This window comes from Trifolium pratense, linkage group LG5, assembly GCF_020283565.1.
Source record: "Trifolium pratense cultivar HEN17-A07 linkage group LG5, ARS_RC_1.1, whole genome shotgun sequence".
In the NCBI taxonomy this organism is placed as follows: Eukaryota; Viridiplantae; Streptophyta; class Magnoliopsida; order Fabales; family Fabaceae; genus Trifolium; species Trifolium pratense.
Genome location: NC_060063.1, coordinates 54,179,176 through 54,199,650, shown reverse-complemented (window position 1 = coordinate 54,199,650; position 20,475 = coordinate 54,179,176). Strand labels below are relative to the sequence as shown.

The 20,475-nt window shown below is 34.2% G+C and overlaps 2 protein-coding genes and 1 pseudogene across 2 annotated transcripts; 1 reads left to right on the top strand and 2 right to left on the bottom strand.

Annotated features, from left to right (window-relative positions):
- Nucleotides 1-753: 753 nt before the first annotated feature.
- LOC123886902 lies at nucleotides 754-11,091 on the bottom strand (annotated as a pseudogene).
- Nucleotides 9,577-15,646, bottom strand: LOC123883212 (ribosome production factor 2 homolog). Its single transcript, XM_045931952.1, has 7 exons — nucleotides 15,329-15,646; nucleotides 14,230-14,310; nucleotides 13,931-14,134; nucleotides 12,988-13,233; nucleotides 12,655-12,897; nucleotides 12,498-12,563; nucleotides 9,577-12,394 (listed from the first exon to the last, which is right to left on the bottom strand). The coding sequence occupies exons 2-7, from the start codon at nucleotides 14,296-14,298 to the stop codon at nucleotides 12,278-12,280; spliced, it is 945 nt and encodes a 314-aa protein (XP_045787908.1). The 5' UTR covers nucleotides 14,299-14,310; nucleotides 15,329-15,646; the 3' UTR covers nucleotides 9,577-12,277.
- A 1,328-nt stretch (nucleotides 15,647-16,974) lies between these two features.
- Nucleotides 16,975-20,425, top strand: LOC123883210 (protein WHAT'S THIS FACTOR 9, mitochondrial-like). The gene is made up of 3 exons (XM_045931950.1): nucleotides 16,975-18,653; nucleotides 18,691-18,725; nucleotides 19,976-20,425. The coding sequence occupies exon 1, from the start codon at nucleotides 17,374-17,376 to the stop codon at nucleotides 18,625-18,627; it is 1,254 nt and encodes a 417-aa protein (XP_045787906.1). The 5' UTR covers nucleotides 16,975-17,373; the 3' UTR covers nucleotides 18,628-18,653; nucleotides 18,691-18,725; nucleotides 19,976-20,425.
- The last annotated feature ends 50 nt before the right edge of the window (nucleotides 20,426-20,475 follow it).

Sequence of the window (20,475 nt, the reverse complement as noted above, 5' to 3'; positions counted from 1 at the left end):
AATGCTTCATATACATATCACAAAAACCAGCTTCTTGAAAATAGATCAAAGCTATAATGAAATGTAAAAATAACCTCTGATCATTTGTACAAATTCATGCCACAATGGACCAGGATTCATTTCAGCACGTACATGTTTGATGCAGTAAGCAATTTAGGTCGTCGATGACAGTTCAAATTATACAGTAAAAAAATTAACTATAAATGACCTCGGCCATCCGTTTGAGATTGTACGGTTGAGATCTATTACATGGTATTGAAGTTGTCCAATAACAGTGCTGAACCATCCTTCAATATACCTTTTGAATGTGATGTCCAGTGAATACTAAGTTTTTAAGACATTTATGCATGCTTTTCTCTACCCTAAGTGAATTATGTTACTGAAAAATCATGTTCAAGTTATCACCAAGCAGATGATGAATCCTTTCTCAAGAAACATAAACTTTCTGCACAAACCAACAAAGCTATGTTAGTTTCATATAAAATTATGAACCAAAATTCATTTCTAACATAGTTTGAGATAGTGGAAGACCAAAATGTTTGTTCTGATGTTAGTTAACAAACCTCATGCCACTAGAAATACAATTCTAGTTAAACAATAATTTGATTAATCATAATATACTTATATGCTTATAATATAAAGTATTTAAGATGTTCATTTTTTTAGGGTACAAAATATATTATTATTAGACTTAAGTTAACATTATCCAAAAAACACAACCATGTAATCAAGTTTGTTCATACTAAGTAAACTAATCAATCAAGATCATGAATCTGAAGTACTTATTAATGTTGAAGGAACAAAAAACCACAACTTAATACACAGACATAAATTCAAATATTACATTTCACATAAAACAACAAAACAAGGATTAGCACAATCTATCTGCAAATATTGCTTGCCAACTTATTAATTTAGAGAATATTGAATACTAATTGGTGAGGGGTATGGTGGAACTTGCACTTCAGCGGTACCTTCAAGCATATGTAACACGTTTCTCATGGTTGGTCTAAGGTATGGATCCTCTTGAACACACCAAATAGCAATCATTACCAATTTCTCCAACTTTTCCTTGTCCTCCAATGCCTCATTATCACCCTCAACCAATGCATCTACAGAACCTTCTTTGTAGCAATCATAAGCCCAATCAGTTAATATAGCTTTCTCTTCATCTTCTTGATCCATTTCTAAAACACATCTTCTAAGTGTAATTATCTCAAGTAGTACTACTCCATAACTATACACATCCACCTTAGCGTTGATAGGCAAGTTTTTAAACCATTCAAGGACAACATACCCTCTTGTTCCCTTTATGCCTGTGTTGGTTTTGCTCTGATTCATGTTTAACATCTCGGCTAATCCAAAGTCAGAAATTCTTGCATTGAAGTAATCGTCCAGGAGTATGTTTTGAGGCTTTATGTCACAATGGATGATCCCAGTGATGCACTCTTCATGTAAATACACAAGTCCTCTAGCTACCCCTATTGCAATTTCTAGTCTTACTTTCCAACTAGGTTTCTGTTCCTCGACAACATTGAAAAGAAAACTTGCCAAAGTGCCATTGCTCATGTACTCGTAAACAAGCAATCTTTCACTTCCACGCTCACAAAATCCAAGTAAACGAACCAAGTTCTTGTGATGAGTGAGACCAATGGAATTTAGTTCATTCCTGAATTCCCTATGACCTTGATCCATCAAAAAACTGCTCAACTTTTTCACTGCTACTCGAGTTTTGGAAGATGTGTTGATGACTCCTTCATAAACAATACCAAAAGCTCCCCTTCCTAGCTCTTTGTCAAATCCATTGGTAGCTTCTTCAAGCTCTTCATATGTGAAGCAACGCAAATTGGATTCAATTTCAACAAAAGTGCCACTTTTGCTAGCACTTCTAAGCTTCTTCTTGTACTGAAAAATGACGGAGATGCAGACACATATTGCTACAATAAATGCAACATTAAGAATAGCAGAGCCACTCAAAAGCACAGAACCAACCAAAACCAAAGTTTGTCTGTTATTATTCTTGTTCACAATTATTGGAATTGTAGGAACAAGGGAGGTATTATCTTTTCTCACTTTCAAAAAGGCCTTAGAACCAAGTGTTACATCAAATCTCCCATTTGAGAGTGGTAACTTCTTCTTCCAACAACTATTACCTTCCCTGAAAATAGCCACAGAACACAAACAATCTTCCATACAAGCTTTCTTACATTGTTCTTCAATAAAGGCTTTTGGAGCACAGAATCTGTCAAAGGCCAATCAATGTTAATCAAAGTCTCAAATTCATAGAGATCATTTATGTTTTTACTTAGTTCGTCCTCTTCACATCCTTGTATGAAATCTGCCTTGCAGCTGCCATATGGATCATCAGGATCAATCAGTGAGTAACTACCTTTTGGACATTGACATTTTGGTCTCTTATCATCTCCCAAAGTGCAGAAGCTATTGTATCCACAAACACCACTACCTTCTTTAGAAATATAATTACATATATTACTAGGTTCAGACCACACTGTGGTCCAACCTTCACTCTCAGTTGAACTCTTTGGATGTTTGAAAAGTATGAACACTCCATCAAAATTAAGAGTTGCTCTAAGATAAAAATCAGTGGTAGAGACTTTACTCTCTACTTCTGACTAATTGAATTTCTCACTCTTCTCTCCCAAGATATACAAGTACCCTGATCTGTCAAAGACCAGTTGAGTTCCAGCACTTGATGTAGTGTCTCCATTAGTATTACTAAGATAGTAGTCGTCTTGATTAGCATAGCCAGATGGTAAATTAATAGAATGCATAACAAGATCACCATTACCTTGTAAAAGAAGCTCAAACCTTCCTTTACTGAAATTTGTCTCCTTAAGCCTTGAAGAAAGCTTTCCACCTTTTTCAACAACCTGAGACGGCAACAAGATGTCACTAGGAAACTTGAATGTCTCCCAAACACTTTTGGAATTAGCATTCTCAAGCACAAAGTTGCCAGTGTCAATGAACACACCGCGAAAAACTCCATCACTGATTACCTCAGTTGTATTCCATAACCCGTCACCATTTGGATAAGTTAGCACTAACCCATCATTTGCATGGAGCTTCACTTTTGACCCTTTTGGTGCAGGACTGTCTCTATTAGCATACCAGACAACAGTTTTGTCAGAAATTTTGGCATACCAAATGGAAAGCAAAAATAGATCAGCAGTATCTTTAAGTGCAAGAAAACCAAATGCAAATTCACCAGAAGGTGAAAGCAACCATGGAGAAGAGCTGGTTTGTGCAGTATAAGAATCACCAATGGCTATGGTACTTTTGGTTTGAGCTACAACACAGTTGGATTGAAGGATCAGTGAGTAGAGGAGAAAGGGAAGTAGAGAGGAAGCCATGTCTAGATTCTATCATCAATTTGATCCAAATAGTTGGTTTTTTTTTGGTAGTAAAATAGCTACTGTTTGTAAATCTACATGGATTCGGGTTGGCCTAATGGTGAAGACTTGAGACCTTTGAGTGAATTTCTCGGGTGATTGAGGCTTAAGATCTCGACTTTAAATGGACCCTATTAGTGGATGGTAGATTTAATATCTCTCGGATTAGTGGTCTCAGATAATAGGTTTAAAGTCTTACAAAAATAATTTAAATTCTAGCACTGAGTCATTACATTTACTAGTCTATGTTGAATATTCTAAACTAACATGCAAGTTGGTTTAATTTTGGATATAACAGTCATATGATACAACACGTTAAAAAGAAAAAAACAAATGCATGACACAAAGTGACTGATTATTTGTTGGACACTTGTAATTTTCTATTATTTGTTGAATCAAAGTGAGAGAATAACACAAATGTAAGAAGTATCAGTTTCTTTTTAAGCCAAAAAGTCCAAAGGTTACAACTAAGACATCTTAACTATATTGGCACACTAAAGAAGTCATCTAAGAAGTACCCTCATCAAATATATATATAATTACAAAACCGGCTTGTAAGGTGAGGATTGCCTCTGGTTTATAAACACTTAGTCAGACCATATCGCAATTGACACCTCCGCTCGCGCCAAGTGCTATAGGCTTGAGGCGTGGATATGAATGGTGGAGGGTCCGATCAGAAACCTGATTGCAGGCGGCCTGACGAAGTGGCCCAACGAATCGTTGATAGACTCTGATACCATCTTAAAATTGAGTTTTGGGCCTAACTCATCCTTACAAAACCGGCTTGTAAGGTGAGGATTGCCCCTGGTTTATAAACACTTAATCAGGTCATCTCTCAACCGATGTGGGACTTCTTAACATATAATGAACTTTGTGAGGACTAGACCAAAATTCAAAGTGTAAGAATCTTTCTGCCACATTAAAAAACTTACAAAGGAAAAGTCAATGAGATAAAGATAAAGTCGTGGACCTATTGTGATTGAAATCATTCCAAATAGAGCTAGACAAATTATTCCACCAAGTGAAGATTTTTGTTGATGGACCAATATTGGCCGCTTTATCAACACAACAATTCTCTTATCTGAAAATGTGAGTGACTATAAAATGCATTTGAGAAAGAAGATGCATGCAATTTCTCTAGCCTATTGTAACTGAAATCATTCGAAATAGAGCTAGACAAGCTATTCCACCAAATGAGTTATTTGTAGATAAACAAATATTGACTATTTTATCAATACAACAATTCTCTTCTCTGAAAATGTGAGTGACTTTAAATGCATTTGAAAAAGAATATGCATGCAATTCCTCTATCTGTTATAAAGAGTTCAAGGAATAACGTAATATTTCTTGAAAGCCAAGGTAACAAGTTGTGAGTCGATTTCTAGCCAAACATGATGTCAACCATAACCAAATTTGGGCCACATGCCAGCAAGTACTATGCAATTGATACAAATTAAAAAAAAAAAAAGAATTTTTAGCATCCAAACTTGAAAAAGTGAAATGTTTATTCCAACCGTTTTAATGGTGTTAAAGTTATGCAATAGCAGTGTGATCATAATGGAGTTAATGAACAAGTTGCTCATCATTGAAAAGATGAAGAAATGCATACGGTGCAATACACAAACATAAATCTAGTACTTATTAATGTTGAAGAAACAAAAAACCACAGCTTAATACACAAACATCTACAGATCTTGCATGCCAAGTTATTAATTTATAGAATATTCAATACTAATTGGTGAGGGGCATGGTGGAACTTGCACTTCAGCAGTACCTTCCAGCATATGTATGACGTTTCTCATGGTTGGTCTAAGACATGGATCCTCTTGAACACACCAAATCGCAATCATTACCAATTTCTCCAACTTTTCCTTGTCCGCCAATGCCTCATTGTCACCCTCAACCAATGCATCTACAACACCTTCTTTGTAGCAATCATAAGCCCAATCAGTTAAGATAGCTTTCTCTTCATCTTCTTGATCCATTTCTTTAACACATCTTCTGCATGAAATTATCTCAAGTAACACTACACCATAACTATACACATCAACCTTAGCTGTGATAGGCAAGTTTTTAAACCATTCAAGTGCAACATACCCTTTTGTTCCCCTTATGCCAGTGTTGGTTTTGCTTTGATTCATATTCAACAACTTGGCTAATCCAAAGTCAGAAATTCTTGCATTGAAGTAATCGTCAAGGAGTATGTTTTGAGGCTTTATGTCACAATGAATGATCCTAGTGATGCACTCTTCATGTAAATACACAAGTCCTCTAGCTATCTCTATTGCAATTTCTTGCCTCAGTTTCCAACTTGGTTTCTGTTTCTCATCAACATTGAAAAGAAAATTTGCTAAAGTTCCATTGCTCATGTACTCATAAACAAGCAACCTTTCACTTCCAGACTCACAGAATCCAAGTAAACGAACCAAGTTCTTGTGATGAGTGAGACCAATGGAATTCAGTTCATTCCTGAATTCCCTATGAGCTTGATCCAACAAAAAACTGTTCAACTTTTTCACTGCCACGCGAGTTTCGGAACATGTGTTGTTGTTGATGATTCCTTCATAAACAATACCAAAAGCTCCCCTTCCTAGCTCTTTGTCAAATCCATTTGTAGCTTCTTTAAGCTCTTCATAAGTGAAACAGCGCAAATTGGATTCGATTTCAACATAAGTGTCACTTTCACTAACTTTTCTAAGTTTCTTCTTGTACTGAAAAATGGAGGTGGTGATCACACAGATTGATACAATGAATACAACATTGAGAATAGCAGAGCTACTACAAAGCACAGAAAGAACCAAAACCAAAGTTTCCCTATTATTATTCTTGGTCACATTGATTGAATTTTGCGGAACACCAACAAGGGATGTATTATCTTTTCTCACTTTCAAGAAGGCCTTAGCACCATTAAGTGTTTTATCATATCTCCCATTTGAGAGTGGTAACTTCTTCTTCCAACAACTATCACCTAACCTGAAAATAGTCACAGAACAAAAACAATCTTCCATACAAGATTCCTTACATTGTTCTTCAGTAAAAGGTCTTTGAAGCACAGAATCTGCCATAGGCCAATCAGTGTCGATCAAAATCTCAAACTCATAGAGATCTTTTCTTTCACTTAGTACATCTTCTGCACATCCTTGTATGAAGTCTGGCTTACAGCTACTATATGGATCATTAGGATCAATCAGCGAGTAACCTTTTGGACACTGACATTTTGGTCTCTTATCAGCTCCCAACGTGCAGAAGCTATTGTATCCACAAACGCCACTACCTTCAATAGCAATATAACTACATATATTATCTGGTTTTGACCACACTATAGTCCAACCTTGACTCTGAGTTGAACTCTTTGGATGCTTGTAAAGTGTGAACACTCCATCAAAATTAAGAGTTGCTCTAAGATAAAAATCAGTGGTAGAGACATTACTCTCTTCTTCTGACATATTGTATTTCTCATTGTTCTCTCCCTTGACATACAAGTACCCTGATCTGTCAAAGACCAACTGAGTTCCAGCACTTGATGTATTTGATCCAAAAGTTTCACTTTCATAGTAGTTTTCATTAGCATATCTAGATGGTATATCAATAAAATGCATAACAAGATTACCATCATTTTGAAACAGGAGCTCAAACCTTCCTTTACTGAAATGTGTCTCCTTAAGCCTTGAAGAAAGCTTTCCACCTTTTTTAAGAACCTGAGAAGGCAAAAAGGTGTCCTTAGGAAAGTGGAAAGTCTCCCAAAGAGGGTTGTTTTCACCATCTTGAAGCACAAAGTTGCCATTATCATGGAACACACCGTAACTAACTTCAGCACTGAGTTCACCATTATACCATAACCTGCCACCGTTTGGAGAAGTTAGCACCAACCCATCATCGTAAGTGAGCTCCACTTTTGACCCTTCTGGTGCAGGACTATCTCCATTAGCATACCACACAATAGTTTTCTCAGAAATTTTGGCATACCAAATGGAAAGCAAAAAATGATCAGTAGAGTTTTTAAGTGGAAGAAAACCAAAGGCAAATTCACTAGAAGGTGAAAGCAGCCATGGATTGGAGCTGGTTTGTGCAGTAAAAGAATCACCAATGGCTATGGTACTTTTGGTTTGCGCTACAACGCAGATGGATTGGGGAATCAGTGAGTAGAGGAGAAAGGGAAGAAGTAGAGAGGAAGCCATGTTTGTATTATTGAATCAATCTGGTCCATATGATATTTATAGTAAATAGCTATTGTTTGTGTCCATAAAAATTTCATAACTTAGTCATTAGTCTTTATATCTTTTGAATATTCTGTGTAGAATTAGTGAGCAAGGAAACAACCCAGAAGAGATAAACAGCTAGAAGGAAATAACACATCAGAGAAGATGATAGAAATTAAAACACGTAATCGCTAAATGACAGAGAAAAATAAAGAAAGCAAAATCAAAGACAAGCATAATAGAAAGCTACATTGTTCATGTCCTAAAACTTATTTCTATCTGTTGAATATTCTTTGTGCAGACTTAATAAACACATTGTACATTGTGAGAAATTACAAACGTGTGATACAAGTTGATGGACTTAATAAAAGCATTCTACATTGTGACTTTTCTATTTATTTGTTTTAATGTGACATTGTTCAATCAAAGACAAAGTGATTCTATCACATAGATGTAAGAAGTATATTAACAAAACTGAACCATAGTACAACTTAATATAAAACCACTTAGCTGTATTATAATATACAAAAGAAGAAGAGGCAAATATGTAACACAGATATTCAAACTTTTTTCTGGGTTTGGTTGATGAAGTTTATGAAAATAATCATGAAGATGAAGAAGAAGGGAAGGAATCAATGAAGATGAACAAGAAAAGAAGATAAAAAGCAGTCTTTGGTGGGACCAAAACTAGTTGTATGTCATGTTATTTATAGATAGATTATAGATGAAATGACAAGTCATTGAAAACTAAACGCACAAAGTAGAGGGGATCCGAGTTCGAACTCCGTTCGACCTAACAATTTTGACATTTCTGTCAATTGAGCTAGGATTTGTGAACGGTATGTCATGTTATTTAAAACATGACAAATCATCTTTTTAAGTACAAAAATTGGATGACTAAAACTGAAAGTTTTACAAACTGGAGTTAATTATGTGAGTTAAAATTGTACTTAAGTGTTAAGACAATAAACTATAAAACAAAAGCCAATTATACTTCAGTGTTGTTGGTTGGAGAAAAAAAAAAACTACCTCATACATGTGTTTTCATACGTTTGAGTTGTGCGTCAGTGTGATGTTTGCATAGAAAAAACAAGAGAATAGCACGTGTGAACAATTCATTTTTCAAAAATCACAAGAAAAATCAAAAAGTCATGGAACCTACTTTTTTTAGTCACTCTTCTTTATTACATTGGTCCTCCAAACCACAAAAGTACTCAACTTCTTTCATCCCCACAAATTTTAGTGTTCATACTTCTCTCGTTTCAAGTTTCTCTTAAAACGGATTTAAATACTCTAATGTCTTTTATCTAATTCAACAGTTGATTGATCTAAAAAAAAAATAATGATTGAGGTTAGTGCAGAATAGACAACATGTAAGAAATGAAATACAAATTTTTAAAACAATACTCCCTCCGGACACAAATATAAGAAAAAAAAAACTTTAAATTTTGGACACAAATATAAGTAAAAGTCAACTACTTTTAAACTAATTAATACTAATATTCCTAATATACCCTTATTTAATCACTTCACTTTTCAAAAGTTTATGGGATTTCCAAGGCACAAATCACTTTTCAAAGGGTAATATAGTAAATTTAACTCATGTATTGCATTAAATCAAAAAAATTAACTACACTTAACTAAATTTCTTAAATACCGCGTAAACAGTTATTTTTTCTTATATTTGTGTCTGGAGGGAGTAGTATAGTGCAAGTGAAGATCATCTATATTTCAGAGTTTAATAGATATAATATGTCAATGTAAATTAATTTTATACCGACATCCAATTGAAATCAAACATTCCTCCATCTCATATAATTAAATTAAAGTGGGTATAATGAGTTAATTTGAAGGAGTACATAATTGTTATTAGATTACACTGTAAAATTATTTTATATTGACCGAAGATTTTGCTTAGTTAGATATTAAATTAACTTCATCCAAACCAAAACAACAATATAATCAAGTTTGTTCACACAAAGTAAACAAATATTGAACCTCCAATAGTAATGTTGAAGGAACATAAAGACACAACTTGATACAAAGACATAAAGCCAAATTTTATTTTTCACTTTAACAACACAACAAGGACTAGCATATAACACTAGCTGCCAATCATGATTACCAACTTATTTAGAGAGTATTTAGTGCTTATTTGTGAGGGGTATGGTGGAGGCATTATTTTTTCTCACTTTCAAGAAGGCCTTAGCACCATTAAGAGTTGGATCAACTCTCCCATTTGAGAGTGGTAACTTCTTCTTCCAACAACTATCACCTAACCTGAAAATAGCCACAGAACACAAACAATCTTCCATACAAGATTTCTTACACTGTTCTTCAGTAAAAGGTCTTTGTAGCACAATATCTGATAGAGGCCAATCAGTGTCAATCAAAATCTCAAACTCATAGAGATCTTTTGTTTTACTTAGTTCATCTTCTTCACATCCTAGTATGAAATCTGCCTTGCAGCTACCATATGGATCATTAGGATCAATCAGTGAGTAACCTTTTGGACACTGACATTTTGGTCTCTTATCATCTCCCAAAGTGCAAAAACTATTATATCCACAAACACCACTACCTACACTGACAGTGTAAGTACATATATTATAAGGCTTAGACCACACTGTGGTCCAACCTTCACTCTTAGTTGAACTCTTTGGATGCTTGTAAAGTATGAACACTCCATCAAAATTAAGAGTTGCTCTAAGATAAAAATCGGTGGTAGAGACTTTACTCACTCCTTCTGATACATTGTATTTCTCATTGTTCTCTCCCAAAATATACAAGTATCCTGATCTGTCAAAGACTAATTGAACTCCAGCACTTGATGTACTGGATCCAACAGTGTTACTTTCATAGTAGTTTTCATTAACATAACCAGATGGTAAATTAATAGAATGCATAACAAGATTACCATCACTTTGTAAAAGAAGCTCAAACCTTCCTTTATTGAAATTTGTCTCCTTAAGCCTTGAAGAAAGCTTTCTTCCTTTTTCAACAACTTGAGAAGGCAACAAGGTGTCACTAGGAAACTTGAAAGTCTCCCACAGACTAATGAATTTACCATCCTGAAGAACAAAGTTGCCGGTGTCATTGAACACACCACGAGAAACTTTAGCATTGAGTCCTTGAGTATTCCATAACTTGACACCATTTGGAGAAGTTAGCACCAAACCATCATTGGCAGTGAGTTCCACTTTTGACCCTTTTGGTGCAGGACTGTCTCCATTAGCATACCACACAATAGTTTTCTCAGAAATTTTGGCATACCAAATGGAGAGTAAAAAAAGATCAGTTTCTTTAAGTGGAAGAAAACCAAAGGCAAAGTCACCAGAAGGTGAAAGCAACCATGGAGAGGTGCTGGTTGTTGCAGTAAAAGAATCACCAATAGATATGGTACTTTTTGTTTGAGCTACAACATAGATGGATTGCAGAATCAGTGAGTAGAGGAGAAATGGAAGCATAAAGGAAGCATACATATTTTTTCTGTCCATCAAACTTAAAACATTTAGTCACTTGTCTTTACTCTTTAGATCTGTTGAAAATTCTCTGTGTAGGTATTGTTTTATAGTCAAAATTAGATATTTTTTCTAGTAGATATTCTTTTGTTTTTGGGTCCATTAATTAATATTAAAGCACTTAGTCACTAGTGTTTCAATTTGGTCCATATGACTTTTATAGTGAATAGATTTATTTTTTTGTGTCCATTCAAATTAAAACACTTGGTTACCAGTCACTTGTCAACTTTACTAAATCAAAGTTGACACATAATAGACACCAGACGCAACACTAACAAGAACATGTCGACACCGATAACAATTGAAGAAAAATTTAATTGAACCTAATCACTTATGTGTAGGACGTTTGGACACCAGACACACTTCGGTGCTGTTGTAGTACTACTCCGTCTGAATTTCGTTCTGCTTCCACCTATTTACTTTTGTCTTAGATGAATTTGGAACAACTTACATGATCTTCAAGAAAATAACAGACTAGTAGTTTCAAATTCACCATTTCCAAGCTATTAATCTTCATATTCTGTCAACATGTTTTAAATTACTATACCATTTAATAAAAGACAATGATAAGATTTTGTATTCTATGCACTAAAAGTAGCATTTGGATTTACTTGTACAATATGATGTAAAGTTTGAATTTTCATTTTGATATTGACAATGTAATATCTTTAAAGAATTTGTTTCTATTAAAGAAATTCGACTTGATGAAAGTGTTGTGCATTGTAACTTTTCTAATAAACAAAAGAAGCAGACAAAAACATATTCCAATAAATACACTTGATAGGATAAAGCAAAGAACCAATAAGGTCCCATAGATGAATCAATAGCTTTGAGCGCATCACTATTAGCACAAAAACACATTCCAACTTCAAATGGAAAACTGTTAAGCTAAATAAAGCAGCAGAAAATGGCATTAAGATCCAAATTCCTGTGTCAGTTTCCAAACATATCCAAATTTTCTGATTGCACATTCCCTTAAAACTATTTAAAAAAACTAATGAAAATAGGCGGTGGATACTATAGCTTTAGCTTACAATTAAATGGCGACAAAAATATTCCCTGTATGTGTGAAATGAAGAATATTCAAGCCACCTTGATCACTTCATAATCAAGAGGGAACGGCAACGGGTATATAATTTATAATATTTTAAGAATCTTCCTTCTTCTTTTTCGATGCATGATCATCACTCCCATGTTTTTGCTTGGCTTCCCGGCGCTCCCTCTTCACTCCTTTCGATTTATTGGGCAAAGCCATTTCTCCAATCTAGACAATTATAAATTGTTATAATAAGCACAATCATCAATCTACTTAGTCGAATGAATAAACTCGAATAGTTTATGCAAAGAATGAAAATAGTCACTAATACCTTCTGATCTGGAATATAAACATTTCCAATCTTTCCTTGTAGGGGGTCCTTTTTAACATTCTTCTCCTATAAGACACAGAGCAAGTACACAATTTAGACATGGAACTTCATTATAATCTACAATGATAAGCTAGAAAGATTTAGAGATTTTGACAACCTTTTTCTTTGGCTTGTCCCTTGAAGTTCTCATGGCTTCCTTCCTTACACTTTCATTAGGAGGACGATGCCGGCGAATAACCATATCCATGGAAGGGCCAACTTCTACTAATTCCATTCTTGGGACAACTGTGCCTGATTTTTTCAGCCGCAAAGCACAGTGTGTAAAAAACACCTTAGTTGATGACAGGGCAGTACATACATATGCACGGTCCACTCCGGCAAGATTTAAATTCTCCACAACCTGCAAGAACCATGTGCATCACTTCCATAAATTTATTAATATATTCCATGACAACAAACTAATGTGAAAGAGAAAGAAAAACAAAGACACCTCTCCACGAAAAAGATCAAGTAAAACTTCCTTCAAATGTTTTAGTCCGATAACAGACTCAAACCCTTCTCCAATGAAAGCCATAAAAGGCTTTGAACCTTCCTTTGGAGCTAACTTTTTATCATACATAAATGACTCCATGGCTTTAAAATTTTCAATCCCAACTTCTACCAGATCATAGACATGGTGATCATATGTTCTCCCAATAACAAGGTTATTAGGTCGCTTCTTTGAGTGAGATCCATACTGCAAAATACAAGAAGCATTAATCATTACAAAATCACTTTCCGATTTCCATGCAATATTTGGGGCTCTAACTACATGTGATGTCAATTGTTATCACACATTTTTAATAATAAAAAAAATGCCTTGCATCACAAGTTTCAAGCAATACTAGCACTCCGAATACAACTGAAGTTGTCCCAGATCTACCATTATATTTTTTAACTTTGTTCAATAAATAGCTTAGAAATGGTGCTTAAGAACACAGTTCAGGCAATAAATAGCTTAAGAACATGGCTCAAATTTTCACTTTGTTAACACAGGTGCTTAGAAATGGTGTGAAAGCAGGTAAAATATATGTATTTCTCTTACACAAATGGTAAATGCCTACTTGGATTGGCTTATTTCAGCTTATCTATTGGCATATAAACACTAGTGAGATTGTTTGTGAGTGCTTATGGAAACAACTTTTGACATGTGCATAAAGCTCCAAGATATCTTACGAACACAACTAAGCTTATAAATTGTTGGACTTTTGTTATAGAAATAGCTTATACACAACTTGTATGATAAGCGTCAGAAATGCTTCATCAGTTAATTAAAGTGTTAATCAAAACAGGGCCTAAATCAATGCTAACACTAATTTCAATAACAGGGATTACCAAATAGTAAAAAGTAATCAAATAACTTGTGACAAGAGAACAACAATAACAAGAATTACCAGAAAGATACTGCAATCAGTTTTCTGGGAGAAAAACTCTAAAGAGGTCTCACCACCAGCTTCAAAAGGTTTAATATTGTCATTCTTACGGCTATACTTAACAGCACTTTCCTTCTTGAGCTGATAAATCTGAGTCAACACAGTGTTCAAAACAGCACTAGTTTTGGTCCCATGAAGCACTAGCGTTTTCTTACCAGATTCAATCTGTAGGAAAAACACAACAACCTCAATCATCGTAAAAATAAAAAATCAAGATCAATGAGAAAGAAAGAAATGGAGGAAAAAGTGATGATACTGACCAGTTTGGGAGCACGCTTCTGGAGCTCCTTTTTGCCCCTTCGTGTCTTTGCGGTTCTGAATTCCGACATTGGAGCCGTGTTCTGTTGCCAACCAAAAGAGAAAAAGGCAAAGTCCTTCTTATTATGTTGTTTTAGGATTTTGCTTAATTCTTAAAATAAAAACATTGTGTTTTTTTTTCCAAAACATATTTTAATTTATAAATTAAATATGCAAATGATATTGTATAGCAAAAACATTAACAGGTTCAAATTTATAACTTCTTCATCTTTTTCGTACTCGGAAGTTTTTCTCTTGAAAAAATAATCAATTTTTGTAAACTTCAATTTCATGATGCAAATCAATAAATCAACAAACAACAACAATGAATAACAAAAATAATAAATCAATAAACAAACAAATCAGTAATTCAATAAACAAACAAATAAATAAATATGATCCTTTGAGCAACTTATGGAAAAACCATTCCCCACCTCATGAAATCAATAAATCAAATAACAATAAATCAGCTTATGAGCCTACGATAACAATAATAACAACATTAAATAAATCAACAGCATAGAGAATGGATTTTTCTTAGCTTATGCACCATAACAATAACAACAACAATAAAGACCTGTTTGGATAAAAAACTAATTTGAAGCTTATAGCATAAGCGCTTATCATGATAACCATTTATGTATAAGCTCACATAAGTTATTTCTATAGCAAAAGATAAATTAAGGTAAATTACTTTTGTATATGTTAAATGTTATTTTCATAAACTATCTTGAAGAACTTATGAAAATAAGCTGAAAAAAGCTTATGAAAAATGTCAATAAGCTGTTTTTATAATTTCTCCCAAACAGTATGGCAAAACTTATGCTAGTAAATAAGCTCAAATTAGTCAATTCAAACATGCCTAAAAGCAACTTCAACAATATTCAATAACAAATGAACAACTCAATAAATTCAATAACAACATTGAAAAATGAGTTATAATGAGCACCATAAATCAATAACAAGTTAAGTAGTTAACAAAAACTCAGTATGATTCAAAAAAAAAAACTCAGTAATTATACAGTGAAAAAGAAAGAGGTTTTGCGGCTGAGAAAGAGAGACCTGCAAGAGCCGAGAGAGAACAGAAATCAGAGAGATGAGAGAAAAATGGTGGACGGTCGTAGGGCGGTGCGTGGCGGTGGCGGTGGATTTTGTGTTGCCGTTCGCTGTGGTGAAGAACAGAGAAGTATCGTGCGTAGGGTTTATCGTAATTTCACAACTACTTTACCAACAACGTAACAGTCAACTTTAGGGATTAAATTTTTTTTTTTTGACCAATGGAAAATGTTGAATATTATCTACTTCACTACTTTGAAAACGGAAAAAATCATAGTTTAACTGATATAAATGCTGAAATTGCTGATGTTAGACGTCATGGTTTGGTTTTAAAACGTTGCATGAGTTTTAAAACATCACACAAGTTAGTCTTCTTGTCATCTCTTGTGTTAACTAACAAAGTTAATTGTGCTGACATGTCACATTAATGCATATGTGGCAAATCTCATGGACTAAATTGAAAAGTTTTGTCGAATGACACATTAGCAAATCTAGGGACCAAATTGAAACTTTTATGTGTTGTTATATAGTGGTTGAGCTCGTTTGACAAGAAACTCATCATTTCAACCATTTGTCTTTTTCTTTACTATCTCAAATCATTGTTCATTTCGTGTTCCACCCGCTCCTATAGTTCTTTCTCTCAGGTTTTCCTTACGTTTTCTTACCCAATCAACAAGGGTTGTGCTAATTTTCATAATTCTTGCTGCATGTTGATGTTTGTTCATGCCTTTGTATGTTTTTTTAGTCATTGAAAAAAAAAGTTGGATTATCATTTTTTTCTCTCTTTAACTCCACGAACTTTCTCTAACTTTCTTATATCGCTAGACCCTCCATGTAATCCAACGTCCACTTTTTCAAGATGTAGCCTAGAAGGGTGGTGGTGCGACAAGTTGTGTCTCTGCACCATCTTCTTGTCCGTTGTGTTGGTTTCGGATCTATCTTGTTGGTGTCGATCCTCCACCGTGTTTAAACCTCCGTCGTGATTGTCCTGCCGGTTCATCGACGCCTACAAGGTAGTTATTGTTAGTTCCTATTTTATCTTCATTTTAATCCACCGATAAATTCTTACTTTTTTCACAAATTTTCTTTTTCCAATAAATTCAATATGTTATGTAAAAAAAAAAAAATAGTTTCCCATCGAAACACTTTGAATTTATATCGAAAACCAGTTGTCAACAATTTATCAAATAAACAAACTTAATTTTCCAAATACATAACATTAATTAGTTTTATGAAAAATGTAAGAATAATTGACAAAGTATAACTTACGAATCGTACCTTTAAAATACCAAAAATTAAATAGGAACATTAAATCAGCAGTAAAATGACATTTAAAAAGAAACGAAATAACATGAATTAAAATTAGCTAATTATATGTATTAAACCCTAAAATGGTTTAAGGACCAAACTTATGCACAGTTCTATATACACAGTTTTTACTGTGCTAGATACATGGGAAGTTATTTTTATTTAAAAACATTTTTCTTTTTCTTTTTTTAATTAAAAAATATAAATAACTACTTTTTTTTGTGAGAGGAACAGCAAAAATAGCATCTAAAGAAATGCTTCAAATGCATATAAGTTTTTTCGATGGTTTAATTAAAATGTCATGTGCAAGTCACATGGTTTTCTTAAGAAAATTGATCAAATCATAGAAGAACTCAAAGTAACAACATTCTTCATCTTCTTCATTACAGTGCCGCGTGCGACGAACTCATTAAGCATCCTCCAATATTAGCAGATGCATATCGTTAGTCCTCTATCACTTCCAATCTCATTTTTGTCACTTTTTAAATGCTTTACACATCTTATTGTTGTTCTCTCAATACATAGAATCTCGAGAGATTTCGTTCTAATTAATAAAACTTGTCATTCAAAAAATTTCGGAATCGGGTAGTATAAAATAGTAGTAGTTCATTGTATGCAATGTGTTGGAATTAGAAAGGGACAAATTGTGTAGTTGATTTATTTATTTCATGCAGAGGAAAAGACAAACGAAGGGTTTTAGTTTTTGACTTTGGTTAATTCCATTTTCATGATTGAACGAAAAAATGATGAATAAATTCAAAAATGGTTTTCTTCCATTGATGAACCTTCAATTTCAATATCGTGGCATTGCAAAAGTACGTTTAAAATGGGTAAAAAATCGAAGCCTAGATCACATAATCGACAAAGAAACCGATCTAAAAGCTGCATCACTTCTCAAAGATGCAATCAAACGTTCCTCCACCGGTTTCCTCACTGCCAAAACCTTCACCGATTGGCAAAAGCTTCTTGGATTAACAGTTCCCGTTCTCCGATTCATGCGAAGGTATCCAACTCTCTTTCACGAATTCCCTCACCTTCGTTGGAACTCTCTTCCTTGTTTCCGATTAACCGAAACTGCACAATTGTTAGATTCACAAGAACAAAGCATTTACACTCTTCATGAAAATGACACTGTTGAGAGACTCTCTAGGTTACTCATGATGACGAAAACTCGTACTGTTCCGTTACAGTCTCTTTATCCTCTTAAATTTGATTTAGGTTTTCCTGATTCGTTTGAGAAAACCCTAATTCCTAAATATCCTGAGAAATTTCAATTTGTTAAGGCTTCTAATGGTGTTTCCGCGATTCGTCTGAAGGATTGGTGTGATGAATTTGCGGTTTCGGCTTTGCAGAAGAGTAATGAGTGTGAGAGTGAGAGTGGGACTGATCAGTATAGAGAGTTTAAGAGAGGGAAAACGGCGTTGGTTTTTCCGATGAGGTTTCCAAGAGGTTATGGTGGACAAAAGAAGGTTAGGTTTTGGATGGATGAGTTTCAGAAATTGCCTTATATTTCACCTTATGCTGATTCTTCTAAGATTGATCCTAAAAGTGATTTGATGGAGAAGCGTGTTGTTGGGGTTTTGCATGAGATTTTGAGCTTGTGTTTGCATAAGAAAACTAAGAGGAATTACTTGAGGAGTTTGAGGGAGGAGTTGAATCTTCCTCATAAGTTTACTAGGATTTTTACTAGATATCCTGGGATCTTTTATCTTTCGTTGAAGTGTAAAACGACTACTGTTACTCTTAGAGAAGGTTATGCGAGGGGGAAATTGATTGACCCGCATCCACTTGCTCGTCATAGAGATAAGTTTTACCATGTGATGAGGACAGGGCTTCTTTATCGCAGTGATGGATCATTGAAACTTGGGGAAGATGCTTTGATGGTTGATTCTGTGGAGAATGATGAAATGGGGGACGGGGATTCTGAGGAGGAAGAAGTTGAAACAAGTGATGAATTCTCCAAGGATGAAGTTTCAGACTCGGATGATAGTGAATGAGGTTTTGTTTTCAATATGTGGAATTGTAATTTCTATTCATAATAAGACAAGCAACAGGATGATTACTTTGAAGAAATTATTTGCTCTCCACTTACCTGGTTAGTTGCTAGCTTATTCCAAATTTGCAATTTGATGGCTCTCTTATTAAGATCAAATTGTAACAATTTTGTATTAGCTATATTGTTTGATTTGTCTTGCTAGGAACCGTGAAACATTCTCATAATTTGCTATTTATACATTTTTTTTACTATTATACTATAGGGTATGGTGCATTTGGGGTGTGCTTATTATTACGAACATTAAAAAATTGAGTTGTGAAATCATGGAAAGATGTACTGGAAGTAATGTTTGTGAAGTGAAAATCTCATTCTCTTGTCTGAAATTATAAATAGGCGGGGCATATTTGATTACATATAAAAATTAAGGGAATCTTGATAATGATTTGCAATAGTTTGTGAGCATTGCATTGATAAATGATTGAATTGTATATGAGATTTGACAAAATTTCCATACACTGATATCTGTCGTGCAATGTTATACGGTTTCACATATGTTGAATGATTAGCTACTCTGTTACTATGAGCTAAGTAGTTTGTTTTCAGCAAATATTCACATTAGTCCACCAACTAGGAATATCAACTATGAAATTTATTCGCTACAGCAGGTGCCAACTTTCTTAATGAGTGAATTATATTTAAACTTTGGTGGTATGGTTCCGTTTGGTTGTAAGGAAAGAAAGTGAGAAGGAAGGAAAACACGGATAGACTAAGATTTAGTTTAAGTTTATTCATCGGTTTCCGTGTTTGACTTCCTTCCTTCAAACCAGTGTTTTCCTTCCTTCCTTCACAACGGGACATCTAAGGCATAATTTGATTAATATAGTCTACTTCACGTATTGTGAAAAGGCATTTAGAGTCTACTTCACATATTGTATGGTTGGATATCAATCGAGAGTATTCAACTTAATTAATTTGCTCCATTAGTTGTTTAATGCCAGCAAAGTGAATACTTCTTTTTGGCATTTCGTCCTTTTCAATTCAAAAAGGAGGATATGCACTACATTTCCGCTTTGCTCAAGCTTGTCTTCGCTATTGTAGATTTCCGAGTCAGAAATACAGCATTTGATGCTAAGTTACATGGATTGCAAAACAACTAGGATCCATTATTCATGTTCCTTTAATCTAATTGCCAAATAGAAACCATATATATGGTACATTTCTTTCTGTAAATATATACTGGTGTTATAGGAAGAAATGGTTAGGCTGCTGATTGTTGCATTAGTGCTTGAGGTATCATTAACACAATATAATGAAATGAAATTCTGTTTCTTGTTGGTTTTGCCTGCAAGGGTATAAGAAGTAAGGAAAGCACAACCCTCTAGATGGTACAAAGAAGATAGCTCAGCCATACATGATATATCCAATCTATATACAGCGTGATCTGTGTTATGATAGAAGTATAAGTTGTTTATACAGTACTCTTTTTCTCTTCCTCGATATAAGGAAGCAAAAAAGGATCGCGTACAGACACGGCATTTCTTCCTTCTTTGGGCATAGTGTCGAATGAAAATGGTATGTATTTGTGCGAATGGCATTTAGTTTATCTTTTTAAGGCCGGCTTTGTTGAAATTATTTGTAATTTTATGTTGTACTAATTGATACATTGAGATTAGAATATTGTTACAATTTTGTTAACATAACATTGACCATTAGGACTGATTTATCGATGTAATAATCTATTTTACACATGCACCTCATATATAATTAATGGAAAATGCTATATATTGCGACATTTTTAATCACGAACTCGGCTAATAGGCTAATAGCCACTTCCAAGATAGCCTCATAA

What these genes read in the sequence shown, in the direction of transcription:
- LOC123883212 (XM_045931952.1), bottom strand. Translation starts at nt 14,298, where the DNA reads ATGTCGGAATTCAGAACCGCAAAGACACGAAGGGGCAAAAAGGAGCTC. An exon ending in CTGATTGCAGTATCTTTCTG is followed by an intron (nt 13,234 to 13,930) that starts GTAATTCTTGTT and finishes TGTATTTTGCAG; the next exon opens with TATGGATCTCACTCAAAGAA. An exon ending in GGGACAAGCCAAAGAAAAAG is followed by an intron (nt 12,564 to 12,654) that starts GTTGTCAAAATC and finishes TGTGTCTTATAG; the next exon opens with GAGAAGAATGTTAAAAAGGA.
- LOC123883210 (XM_045931950.1), top strand. Translation starts at nt 17,374, where the DNA reads ATGATGAATAAATTCAAAAATGGTTTTCTTCCATTGATGAACCTTCAA.